The 13810-nt window shown below is 41.0% G+C and overlaps 2 protein-coding genes and 1 long non-coding RNA gene across 4 annotated transcripts in view; 1 reads left to right on the forward strand and 2 right to left on the reverse strand.

Moving 5' to 3' along the window:
- Window positions 1–701: 701 nt before the first annotated feature.
- LOC144023607 (keratin, type II cytoskeletal 8-like) lies at window positions 702–11731 on the reverse strand. The gene is made up of 10 exons (XM_077529250.1): window positions 11687–11731; window positions 8229–8693; window positions 5591–5799; window positions 4578–4638; window positions 4370–4465; window positions 4117–4281; window positions 2331–2456; window positions 2011–2231; window positions 1900–1940; window positions 702–1123 (listed from the first exon to the last, which is right to left on the reverse strand). Exons 2-10 carry the CDS (start codon window positions 8634–8636, stop codon window positions 873–875), a joined length of 1578 nt encoding a protein of 525 aa, XP_077385376.1. The 5' UTR covers window positions 8637–8693; window positions 11687–11731; the 3' UTR covers window positions 702–872.
- Window positions 11251–13810, forward strand: part of LOC144023610 (uncharacterized) — a 5154-nt gene continuing 2594 nt past the window's right edge. For both annotated transcript variants that reach the window (XR_013284577.1, XR_013284578.1), the window contains exon 1: window positions 11251–13810. This exon is cut by the window's right edge and continues 829 nt beyond it. This is a non-coding gene — a long non-coding RNA (uncharacterized LOC144023610).
- The window catches only part of LOC144023609 (uncharacterized), a 4188-nt gene continuing 3225 nt past the window's right edge, over window positions 12848–13810 (reverse strand). The window contains exon 2 of the mRNA XM_077529251.1: window positions 12848–13810. This exon is cut by the window's right edge and continues 801 nt beyond it. Coding sequence (XP_077385377.1) covers window positions 13374–13810 — 437 coding nt within the window. The 3' untranslated portion in view covers window positions 12848–13373.

Consider the following 13810-nt stretch of genomic DNA (forward strand, 5'->3'; position numbering starts at 1 on the left):
TGCCAATGTGAAGAACAAGGTTCAGGGGGCAGCAAGGGCTCTTATAGTCCAACTAACTAATTGACATGTGGATATTATTAACTATATGAGAGATGGGCAAAACATGACTCTGCAACCCACTATGCCCTTTAATCAGATCCTTCGAGCATTGACCCGACACATTTGTTGCATTAATTTACCACTTTTGCCCTAAATTGGTTAATCAAAACAGTTATTAATTTGTTTTCATTTTTATTCACTACCTGTATAATTTCATAAATGTATCATAAATAACTATAATATAAATTAAATAACAGTCAATTAATTATAATTAAATATTAATGTGAATATTAATTAAGAAAAAAAATAATGCTAAAATTAAGAAAACAAGCAAGAATACTTTTTTTTTTTGGGTGGGGGGGCTATAAGCACAGACATTTACCCAACCCAGATGTACAGTATGTCCAGATATATCGCTTAGCATTTGTGTCACTAGTCTAAACGAGAGGCAAGTTATCTGGCTAATAGGGTGGCTTAAAAAAATGGTCGACATGCTTAGTGTCAATAATGCTTGAGAGCTCAACATGTCACTGAGTACCTTTCTTCACAAACAAAAAATACAAATTCCACAACAACCTTGTAAATGGCAGCTTGATTTATTGGCATAAGAAAAACCTATACCACAGCTGCACCTAGTGGCCAAATACATGTACTGCGTTGATGACAGGCCTGACAGTGACTGAAATGTATGCTTGGCAGTGATGTAGGGTTTTCCCATTTGCTGATCACGGATCCTTGGCTGAATGAGCAAAGGCAGACTCCTTATGAACTTTAAAGTAATGGTGTCGATATTTCTCGCCAAATTCAACCGAAATGGTGTGTAAGAGAGGAGATCACTCGGCGACAGCTGCGGCCTCCACTTGCTCCTGAGCAGTAGGCGCCTCTGTGACAGCGGGCTCCTCCGCCTCCTTCTCTTCACTGGTGCTCACCGCAGTTTCTGCCGTGGTGACTGTAGTGGCGCTCTTCACTGCCGCAGTCTCCAGTCCAGACACAGAACCGCCACTTGCCTTGACGGTTCCAAATGAGCAGGTGACGTAGGACGGGGTACGGGAGCTCTCCAGGCCGTAAGCGTTGTAGTTTACAGCTGTGCATTACAAATAAATGAATGTAAAGATGTCAAAAACATATAGTATATACAGTATGTAGACAGATAGATAGATAGATAGATAGATAGATAGATAGATAGATAGATAGATAGATAGATAGATAGATAGATAGATAGATAGATAGATAGATAGATAGATAGATAGATAGATAGATAGATAGATAGATAGATATGCGTGTGGTAGGGCTGTAACAAAAAAACTATTGCAATCAGAAAATTGTTTTTAATTTGGAAGAAGTGAGTGCATCAAATGAAATGAATCGAATCTTTACAGTTTAAAATATATATCGAGATATATATTGAATTAGCGTTGTTAGAAATACTGTATATCTTTGAAGGAAACACCACATTTACAGTATTTCATCATACATCAAAAAGTTAACTCATATCTGTGTGTAATGACAACAAGAAACTCACTACATCATAGCGTCCCGAATGGAATCGTAATCCCACTGAATCTAACCAAATCGAATCATTCCACATTAGAGTCAAACCGTCCTTGAATTGTATTGCACCCCATATATCAAGATGCGAATCAGATTGTCTAATTGGGGAGTCATCATAGCCAATCATGGGGCACCCACATTAAAACTAGCGATCAAATAAGGTGCTGAGTTGTGACGGTGACCCAGACTTTTAGCTCGCTGGCAGTGCTCTGCGCTCCCAAACTGGAGGTTCGATCCCCGAGTGGAAAATCATGGTACACTGTCTATGAAAATAAAGGGCAAAGTCTTGCAATTGAATGTAATACATACACGATATTTTGGACACGTTGGTCTTGATTCCAGTTGCCAACCTAGAGAAAGACGTACACCTTAATTATGAAATGTTTGACAGAAAATGGGCTACACTCATCATGATCACACCTGTCCTCCTCTCCCTCAAGAAGTTTCCTGTAGGTGGCGATCTCAATGTCCAGTGCAAGCTTCACGTTCATCAGTTCCTGGTACTGGCGGACCTGCAGGGCCATGTCCTGCTTGGCCCTCTGAAGAGCCTCCTCCAGCTCTCTAATGCGGAGTTTGGCATCCTTCACCGCCAGCTCGCCGCGCTCTTCAACCTCAGCGATCTGGGCCTCCACATTTTTTTTCTGACAATAGGAGAAAAGCGGTGAATAATGCATTATTATTGGTGGCTATAATCAGTCATATACAGGAAGTGGTATCTTGGTACTGATTCAGTCTCTCACCTGTGCTTTGACCATGTCAATTTCAGATTGGAGTCTCATTATTATGCGTTTCATATCAGCAATCTCCGCCTTGGTTAATTTCAGGTCTTCGCCGCATTTACCGGCAGATTGCTGCATCTCAGCAAACTAGACAGACGCAAGGAAAGACAGCATGTGTGGGTTTGTCATATTGACTTTGTAAGGGAAATCGGTCCAATTAATTATTAAATCAATAATTGTTCATTATTAAATTAATAATCAATTGGCTCATTAATTGAAGGAGACTCAAACTTAATATTTAAATTAAGTTGAGCTTGCCTGCGGAGCACCACATCTCTTTTTGATAATTTTATCAGGATAACAGATGAGAACCTCGTTGAATCAGCCATTAAAATGAAGGTTGTGCCCTTACTACAATTTTGTGAGTTCTTTGTTCAGCTTAGAGGTCACTATAAATTGATGAAACACACACACAGTAAACCAGGGGTTGAGTTTTGTGCACGTTTATTCTCTAACCTAGGTGGGAAAATCTACTTAGAATTTAAAGAAGCAAAACTAACTACTATGATAGGAAATGAAACGAGAACTAAAATAATAAAAATAATCAAAGGGGAAGAAAAGAAGAAAAGAGAAACGGTCTTAACCAAGGTGATGGATTTCTTGAATCAACCAACATGGGACCCACAATCAACCTAGTTTGCACCAATTTGTACTAGGGCGAAGGCCTGCAAAGTTGCACTTACAGATGGGGTTGGTCTGAGAAGCAGGACCCTGGATGGAGACTCGCCAAGCCCGTTTGAAGATAGAATGGAGAAGGTTCAGTTCAGGAGAGGGAGAGACAGGTCGTCCGGCTGGCCAACTGAGCGTCACGGGGTCAACCTGCTGGCTGGGGAGAGGCCCTCTTGGTGGAGGCCTCAGGGTGCTTGGGAAAAGCACCATCCGTTGAGCCTTCGCAGGGACTAAAAGCAGCGTGTTTCGCCGCGCCTGTCGCTACACGCGATGGCTTCTGTGCGTTGCTGTGTGCTGGAGGTTAAGCTAGCTGGGCTAGCCCTTTGTCTGGCAGCCGCGCCGATGGAGACCAGGAAAGAGCCAAGAGGAGCCAAGGAGCAGTGAAGAGAGCGGGAGCCAAAGAGCAGCGAAGAAGAGAGAGAGCAGCAAGCAGGGAGCGTGCTTTTAAATTTGGAGGGCGGCGGCCTCCACACCAGGGGGGCCGGGTGAGACCACAGTGGAAAGTAACCAGCTGGGGGAGGTTTTTGGTAGACTAATCAGATTGAATCTGGATCCCATGTGTGTTAAGATTCTAAGGTCAGAATTCAACCAATGCAACACGTACAATTGAATACCTCAAATGAAATGTTACCTAGCTTACATTGTTAAAACGTGCATACACATGAAAGTTTAGTGGAGAATCTGCCACTGCAATGGAACATTTTCATGACATTTCATGGAGTCAACATTTCACAAATGGCAAACATAACATTTCATAATTCATTGTTCTGTTGCAAAATAAGAAAGTCAAGTTTCTAAGAAGGCTTTTACTGTTCTGACGTGTGTGTGTGTGCGTGTGCGCGTGTCAGTCAGAGCATGTGTGGCTGTTTGTGGGGGATGTTCTTGTCCTCCCCACCCCCCACAGTGGCATGTTCAGGCCACAGGAGCTCAATTCCTTTGGAACTGAGGTTGCAAAAAGTTACAACCGGCCGATAATCGTTACAACTTTATCACAGGGGCTTATAAAGCCATAAAAGAAAAAAAATGAATGGGCAGAAAATTTTATAAAAATTCAAAGGCTGTTCTGTGATAATAATACCTTGTTCTGGTACCATGATTCAGCCTCAGCTCTGCTTCGATTGGTGATGTCTTCATACTGGGCACGCACTTCAGCAACAATGGCATCCATGTCAAGGTCACGGCTGTTGTCCATCTCCACGATAACAGATGTGTCCTTGATTTGACTCTGCAGCTCATGGATTTCCTACACAGGGTCAACCAAAAGACACATACACAGATAAAAATTTAAATACACATTATCATCAGCGTGCTGATGAAAGTAAGTTGATTACAGCATTAAAGATCTGCCTCAGGAAGTCAAGCTCATCAGACAGTCCATCAAGTTTGGCCTCCAACTCTGCTTTGATCAAATACGCTGCATCTGTGTCCTGTGTGGCAATACACAACACTAAGAATAAATTGTTGCGCACAACAAATAACCCTTGTGCTGGAAACCTAAATTTACTTCATTACAAAAATGGTCAGAAGATCTGAACACACCTTCTTCATGAGGACAAAGTTGTTCTCACTTTCATTGCGCTTGTTGATCTCATCCTCGTACCTAATAAAATAGTCATATAAAAACAGAATTATGCATAGATAATGTCTTGCTTTAATATATACCAGGGCCACATCTGATTTTTTTTTTACAGGGACACATGGATCAGATCATTTAATAATAATAATAATAATAATAATAATAATAATAATAATAATAATAATAATAAAACGAGCTGCCAAATAACTGCAAAAAAAAAAATGTTACATGACTCTTGATAATGTAAATATAATGAGCCAGGCCGTGCTTCTAAATAAAATTGATCAATATTGTAGTTAAATACTGTTGAACTCTTTTAAGACAGAAGAAAAGGCTGTTGTTTGTTATATCCATTACCAACACTGCTGGTCCAGATGGTGACTTATATTTTTCGTTACTAGTCATACAGAATAATATATGATACCTTAAAAGTGGACATTTTTGATTCAGTCAAGCTTTTCCAATAAGATTTCTGTGCGTAAAAATAATTAGCTAAAAAAGTTACACTTTTTCTTTGGCTTTTTTGTGTGTGATGCTGCCATAGTAGGGTACAGTTAAGACAAAGAAAGTGTAATGTGTCCACAAATGTAAGGACATCACAGGGGAGGGTCTGTCTGCTCAGTACAATATTTACTAGTAAAGTAGACATCATGTGTGATAAAAATGATTACTCTTTGGTGTTTTACAAACAACACTGTTGAGTATCAATTATTTAGACAGCACATACTACCAAAGTATAAAACCTAACCTTTCCATTATGTATCTTCAAATGTCGAGTAGTTTTACTGTATATTAGTAACCTTATTTTACAATGGCAATACTATGAACAGTTTAATTCACTTCATGCTATTTCCTAAGGGAACGGCTTGTAAATCAAACAGCATCATGTGTTTAGCTTCTGAGGCTCCACTGTATTTGTAAAGCAGTACTTCTTCTATGTCGGAGATTTCGCAATGAAACAGCAACATCAACTCACTTGCTCTTGAAGTCCTCACCCAGACCCGACATGTGATGCAGTTCAGATTCCAGTTTGACCTTTTCATGACCCAAGTTGTCCAGCTGCTTGCGCAGGTTGGCGATGTAAGCTTCAAACATGGCATCAATTGTGGAGCATGTTGGGGTTTGCTCCTGCAACAATTTCCATTTGGTCTCCAGCATTTTGTTCTGTTGCTCCAGGAAGCGGACCTGCAGAATATTAAAAAAAAAAAAAAACATTATTTAAGAACAATAATTTCCAGAGGAGGGCATTGTTCACTGGATAAGATGCATACATTCCTGGAGATATTTGACTACGATGGACACTAATGAATAAACTATATGGAATGTGGTACATGCGTCTGTCAGAATGTGTGAAGAAGAGATAGCAGTCACAAAATAAATAGCTTCACTGTGTGGCTGGATAAAGAACACCATGAAAGAAGAATGACGTCTATGGCACCACAACATTAATGTCATGTCAATTATTAGTCACTCAACTTGGAGCCACAATGCAGCTTCTAACACGCTGGTGGTGGTGACACAAGGTTGCCCCTTTACAATGTTTCCATTCTGTGTCCCCACCCCGGGTGGGGTCTTGGGCAAACAGGACAAGCATGCATGAGTAGTTCAACAATGTCAAGGAAGGGGTAGAGGGCTTATTATTTTGTGGAAAGAACGTGTGTGATTGATTCACAGGTCACTTCTAGCCCACATTTTTTCGATGGGGCCCCCTAAGACAACAAATCAAATGAAAGACTTACAAGGGGCAACATCAAGATAACAGCTGATCAATCACTGGCTGAGAGCATATTTTTCATTCTTATTGGGTGTCATTTGATTTGATGAAGGGTGCTGATTTTTATCGTTTTAACCCAATATCATGAAGTAGCTTAAATTCACTTAGATCTGTGCTTCGCAGTTATGTTTTGTTACACCCCCCGCAGGAGGAATAACGCATTTTTATTATTATTATTATTTTATTTTTTTTTATTAATTTTATGTTTGTTTGTTTGTTTGTTTGTTTGTTTGTTTGTTTGTTTGTTTTGCTTTTTTGCCGTACTTGAATTAAGTGCAACTGCACATCCACTCCAGTAGGTGGCGCTCTCATTTTATTTTTTTATTTTATTTTAACTCTCAGGCAAATTGATGCACTTCAAATCTTTGTATTCTCGTTTTGTTACATAATAAGCAATTTGTATTTTAAATGGGGTATATGCCACGGAAGAGGCGGGACTGTTTTTTGTACATCAGTTTGTTTCCAGTTCGGTTTGCGACGTGTGGGCTGCGTCAAAAATACTTGTGCTTCTGACTTTGTGCCCCTCGGTTGCGCGTTCGCAACCCGGACCCGGAAACAAACTGATGTGCAAAATCACGTCCTGCCTCTTCCGTGGCATATACCCCATTGTTCTTTGTTTTAAGTTGATCTATATTTCTTTCTCCTTTTTTTTAGCTATTGAACGCAATAAAATGAATTTTCAATCACTACTGCCACCTGTGGCATAAAAATGAAACTACACACCCCCTTCTTCACGTACACAATGTGCACATGACGTCACACAACCACATACACAGGACGGGGATATTCGAACCTGAATCCAGTCTGAAAACTATTCACCAGGGGCTTCCAGGAGTACCCATTGTCAACAGCTCGGGTGTTAATCTACTAATTGGAAGATGTTTCAGTCATAAATGGTCAAATAAAAAGTCTATTGTCAAGATATTTTTGGACAAATTGTTACATAGAGCAACTTTAAAGGGATACTTGACTCATTGCGCCATTTTCAGCAGCAAAAAGTTGTGTCCAGAATGAATTTAGTACATTATTTTTTTGTGTACATTAACACCTTTAAAAACTAATTATTTCACTTCCTCTCGACTCAAGATGACATAGCCTGTGCTGAGGAAGTAAGTAACGACCAATCATGGCTCAGTTTGCTGACCAAACCCAGAAAACAGGCAAGCAAGTGTAAAATTAGCTTTGAAAGTTATTAAATGTACAAGAAAAATAATGAAGTTATCAGATTCATTCTGGACAAAATATTAACCTTTTACTGCTGAAAATGTCTCAATGAGTCAAGTATCCCTTTATAATGTTAACAAAGATTAATTTTTTCCAGAGGTGAATAATAATTTCATACACTAGTAATACTATTTACAGTCTTGGCGGGGAATTGCCTCCTTCCTGGAGGGTGACGTAACTGAAAATAATGAGAAGAACTACCACACACAGAAACATTTTTAATCATTGCCTCATAGATCAAAAAGTTGGATCTCTTGCAACTTGAGCTCTTTTGGTCTGCTACATTTAAGGTTATGTTCACATAAATATAGATACTGCATTCTTACAAACGACAAACAGAGGTTTTTCCAAACTATCTACAGCATGCGTGTGAGTGTAGACAGAGCATCTTGGCTTGTGTCATTTAAAATGTGTGACATGGCCTATAATGATGTATCCATCCTTCCTGGGCAAGATTCACTCTGGACTGGTCATGCATATTTTATTATGTTTTAAAAACCCTATTGAGTTTGGACATACCTCTGTTTGACCCTGGAGATAAAAGTATGAAGACATCTTATTGAGCCAATGACAAATAAACAATGATGAAACTTGATTCTTAGTAAAGTTGACTGACCTTGTCAATGAAAGACGCAAAGCGGTTGTTGAGGGTCTTGATCTGCTCCTTCTCCTGGATGCGGAACGACTGGATGGTGGGATCAATCTCCACGTTCAAGGGCGCCAGCAGGCTCTTGTTCACCGTCACTTCTGTGATGGGTGCTACGCCTCCCACCATGCCTCCACCAAAGCCCACATAGCCGAACTCTAATCCACCTGCCCTGTGACCTGACCCAGCAACATACCCACCGACCACCTTGAAGCCTCCTGCGCCAACAGCGGAGCCGCGCACTACGCAGCTCTGCCTGGCGGCACCCACTCCTCGGCCACCGTAGCCAGAGAAGGAGCGGCTGCTGAAGCCCTGACTCGGGCCCTTGGATGTGGACACAGTGGAGAAGGTGGTGGTCTTCACAGCTCTGGCAGACATGGTCACAAAAGGATTCTGTCGCAGTTAGGTGGGGTGAGAGGAGGCTCAGAGACTCCGCTGAAGAGAGGAGAGTCAGGAAGATAGAACGTCCTTGGGGTTTGGTGCTATTTATCTGAACAGGGGATGGGCCTGTCAGGTTCGGGATTGGCCAATGTCATAAACACAGGAATATGGCATGGGGTGTGGGAATGGGTGTGTTGTCAATGAAGAAAATCACATTTTGTTGCACGTTTACAACCAGCAAATTGTTCATATTGCTCTAACTTCCAAACCAAACAACAAATCTCCCATGCGATTACATGTTTGAGATAACTTTTTCTGGTTACTTTTATTTTCACATCCATAAAAATATCCACTGAAATATCTACACACACAGAGAACCAAGTCAATCCAATTTCTGATCGCCTCAATGTTACCTCACTTCACATAGATGTGACATTGCAAAGTAAATTGTCTTCTCCCTGTTTGACGTGTTGCACACATTTGTGGCCAGCGACTGTATGTCTCAGAAATGTGACAAATATATTTTTACCCGTTGTACTCACGATGTTACGAATCGTTTTTAAAAGCACATACTGTAAAAGTTAAGTGGACAATAACAACATGGAAGCATGAACATTCCTTCTTTATCAGCCCGTGGAGAGCAAACACCGACTGCTTTTTCTTGTCCCACCTTAAGTCTTAAATAGCTTTCAAATTACCCATAAAATCCAGGAAAGATACCAATCATCCACTGGGTAAAAAGTCTTCGGACTTTGTGGCCTTTTGACAAATATGTTTTGCAAAATGTGATCACAGTGGAACTACTGGTATGCAAATGTGTGGCATTTTAGTGGTGGTACTTTTACACTGTTCTTCAGGTATAAAAAAAAATAAAATAAAATAAAGGTTTTGTTATCATTGCGAAATTCTCTATTACAAAAGTAAGAGAGTGGGGTGAGAAGCCAAAATGTATTATTGCAAGTCTATTAAGAGGTGAATGACATTTTGGTTTGTATGAAGTTGCTAAGTGACACACTGAGTGAGGAATGTGCTGAAAGACTCACATGCATGTTACAAGTCAATGAGGATGAGGGCATGGATCCTCAATTAAATGTTAAACAGGTCAATTTCGAGAAAAAAAAAAAAAAAAAAAAAAAAAAGGAAATATGAAACTTTATCATGTATAGCATGCGTTATTTCCCAGTTACAGATATTTTGACATTGCCAACTCATTCTTAAGTACAATTTTGGAGGTTCTAAAATTCTATACTATCCAGTTACCGTATTTTCCGCACTATAAGGCGCACTGCATTATAAGGCGCACCTTCAATGAATGACACATTGTAAAAAAAAATCAGTTTTTAAGGCACACCGCATTATAAGGCGCACCTTCAATGAATGACACATTATAAAACTTTTTCCATATATAAGGCGCTACAGTAGAGGCTGGGGTTACGTTATGCATCCATTAGATGGTGCTGCGCTACCGGGAATGTGAACAAAACAGTCAGATAGGTCAGTCAAACTTTATTAATAGATTACAAACCAGCTTTCTGACAACTCAATTCACTCACAAAATGAATAAACAGCTGTTTTATTTTTTTCTCTGAGGTAAAGTATTAGTATTAGCTAGCGATCCAAGATGGCGGGATCTTCTGCGCATGCGCGTCACCGATCGTGCAGGGTCACCGATAGAGTCTTGACAGCGAGACCTGTTGCGGCTCAATACTGATCCATATATAAGGCGCACCTGATTATAAGGCGCATGGTCAGCTTTTGAAAAAATTTAAGGCTTTTAGGTGCGCCTTATAGTGCGGAAAATACGGTAGTTTCTATTCTTAATGTGCCATTTGCAGTGAAGATATATGTCACCCTTAAAACAGGTAACAGTCTCTGACATGGTCCATTATCCATCCATCCATTTTCTTGACTGCTTATTCCTCATAAGGGTCGCGGGGGGTGCTGGAGCCTATCTATACCAAATTTGACTGATAATATATAAAGGCTGTATTCTTGAGGGTGGACTTGTGGACTGTTTTCAGGAGGATCTTGCCAAGCATTGTTTTGTCATGTTTGTTTGGTTTGGTCTTAGTTTAGTCTTGTCTTTGAACTCATCATCCCAGTCCTCTTGTCTTCCAATCAGCACCCTCTGCCCCTTGTGTCATTTCCAGGTGTTTGTCATTGTCTAATTAGTCTGCTCCTATTTAGTTCCCTCCTTCCCTGCACCTATTGTTGGATCATTTGTTTGTGTCACTAAGTCTTTGTCATTTATCTCGAGTTAGTCTTCTGTTTTTGTCTTTGGAAATAAAACCCCTTTTTGTTCCTTACATCCGTAAGCCTGCCTCACCTCCCTGTTTCCTGCACTTGGGTCCTCCACCACGCCAAAACCCTAACAGGATATACAACACAGCACACTGCCTGCCCTGTTGACAACGTCAAGAAATCACCTTTCAAAATGTGTTCTAATCTTTTACTAGGTTAAAAAAAAATAAATGTTGATAATCTACCATGGTTTTATCATGGCCTGCGCCAAAATTCATGACCTGCTATGTGCCTGTGAGAGTTCATGACCTGTTATGTGCCTGTTAGGCGTCAGTACTGGTGTAACAAGTGTTTGTTTACAGAACGGGATGTTCGTGGACCTATGTGATGTCGTTCTTTAGTCTTTACGATTCCCTGTCTGTAGGTACAGTCTGAGAAATGTGTTCGTGGCTGGATTATTAAACATTCAGCAGGCGCGCGGACGATGGCGTTCGGCAGCTCTCCTCTTTCCCCATGCCATGTTTTCCTGGCTTCCGGCAGCGTTCAACCGGCGTGCGCCCCCCGCTATAGTTTTGGACGACGCGTTCGGCTAGCAGCCATCTCTTTTCCCCTGCTTCAGTTCCGGCAACGCTTAACCAGCGCGGCGTTTCGACCAGCGGCTTCCGGCGGCGCTCAACCGGCGTGCGCTCCCCACTATAGTTTTGAACGATGGCGTAAGTTCTGCGACCGTTTTATTGTCACGGGCTTGTGTATGCGTTATGATACGCTTACTTTTGTGATTTAGGTCACCTGTGTGTTATTCTTACCTGGGATCGGGTGAGGGTTTCTGTTTAAACATTGTAGAACGTCAGGAGACGTTCTTTGAGGGGGGGTGGCCTGCGGCAGAGTTCATGACCTGTTATGTGCCTGTGAGAGTTCATGATGTTAGCCTGTTATGCGTCGTTACTCGTGTAACAAGTGTCTGTTTACAGAACGTGATGTTCGTGGGACCAATGTGATGTCGTTCTTTAGTCCTTTACGATTCCCTGTTTGTAGGTACAGTCAAGGGCAGCTCATTCAACAGAGGTTCCGCCACGCTGTTTCTAATTTTGGAACGCATCATCAATTGCGTGTAGTAAACGTAGAAGCAGTTGCGCTCCGCTTACCCCGCCCCCACCACAACATGCTGACAGCAGCGTGGCTAAACAGAATATGGATGATTATGAATGAATTTAGCACAATATTCACTACCGGGCAAAATTTCCCCCCCGCGATACTTGACTACGATGGCTTGTTAGCCCAAAAAGGCGTATATGTCCAGCAGTTGGAGCGGATCAGCCGTGGTTAGTATTCAGACTGTAAAGCGAACCGCGCCGAGTGCGTTTGGAAACGGACAGTTGGTCTCGGTCCGCTTGTTTAGTCCGCACCAGGATTCGTTTGTGTGTGTTCAGACCTGAGCAAAAGGACCGCACCGGCGTGGGAAACGAACTCGGGTTCATTTAAAGAGGACCAAACTGTGCAGGTCTGAATACACCCTGAGATGTATTTTGCACATATTTTGTCAATAGATTTAATTGCATTTTTATCATACAACCGGTTGAAGTTTGCCCGTTCCTGATAAAAAGTATGGGTGGTCAAGTGGTCATCATGCTCACCTCATAGTTCTGACGTTTGACATAATAGAAAACCATACTGTTAACCAATTTTTTCTTTATTCTGGGACACATTGCAGCCCACCCCCGAGCAATATTACCCTGTGCGGCTACACATATGCACATGCTAGGAACTGCCCCCGCTGACTACCAGGATCAGAATTCAGATTTGTAATCTATAAATTACAAATCTGACTTCTGAAATTCCTTCACACACACACACACACACACACACACACACCCCCACACACACACCCACACACACACACACGCACACAATCGCCACTTAACTGGCTTGGTAGTTAGAGTTGTGTGTGCACGTCATGGAGAGAGAGGCATGTGAAAAGTGGTACTTTATTCAGGATCATAATTAGAGACATTTTTTCATCTCACCGCAATGAATCAAAATTTCTCCAGGCAATTTTAATCAACCATTCATTCACTTAATAGATATGAACTTCATATACAAAAAAGGACAAACTACATGCAACGCTTTGTTTTGGCACAAGAGCTAATTGTCAATACTTATCCGCACAATAGAAGAATAAAAATAGATCACAAAAATGTTGATTATTTAAAATTGCTGTCATTGTAATTATCTTTTACGGTATATAATACATGGAAAATAAGGCACAGTGCATATGAATGGTCATTTACATGTAGCCACGCCAGATTATAGCCATCAGTATTAATCTGCAGGCCCTTGACAGGTTGACATAACAATTTAAATACAAATTCAATTTCACAATTGGTTAAATGCAATACACAAGTACAAAGATCATTCGTTCATTCAGTGGAAGACATGATTTCTGTACCATTTTAAATTAAATAAATAAATTAATAAATGACATAGTATCACGCTTCATTGATAACTGCTATTCTCACTAGCACACTTGTGCCTCTTGGCTTTAGCCTTAGGCCTACTTGGTGCAGTGTGGGTTCTTGTGTGAATTTTTAAATGTCCTTTCTGTGCAAAATTTTGACCACAAAGTGAGCAGGAAAAAGGTTTCTCACCAGTGTGGGTTCTTGTGTGAATTTTTAAGTGTCCCTTCTGTGCAAAATTTTGACCACAAACTGCGCAGGAAAAAGGCTTCTCTCCAGTGTGTGTTCTTGTGTGTTGTTTTAAGGTGTCCCTGTGGGCAAAATTTTGACCACAAATGGAGCAGGAAAAAGGCTTCTCTCCAGTGTGGGTTCTTGCGTGTCTTGTTAAAGTTCCCCTGTGAGCAAAATTTTGACCACAAACTGAGCAGGAAAAAGGCTTCTCTCCAGTGTGGATTCTTGTGTGTTGTTTTAAGGTGT

This window comes from Festucalex cinctus, chromosome 8, assembly GCF_051991245.1.
Source record: "Festucalex cinctus isolate MCC-2025b chromosome 8, RoL_Fcin_1.0, whole genome shotgun sequence".
Classification (NCBI taxonomy): domain Eukaryota; kingdom Metazoa; phylum Chordata; class Actinopteri; order Syngnathiformes; family Syngnathidae; genus Festucalex; species Festucalex cinctus.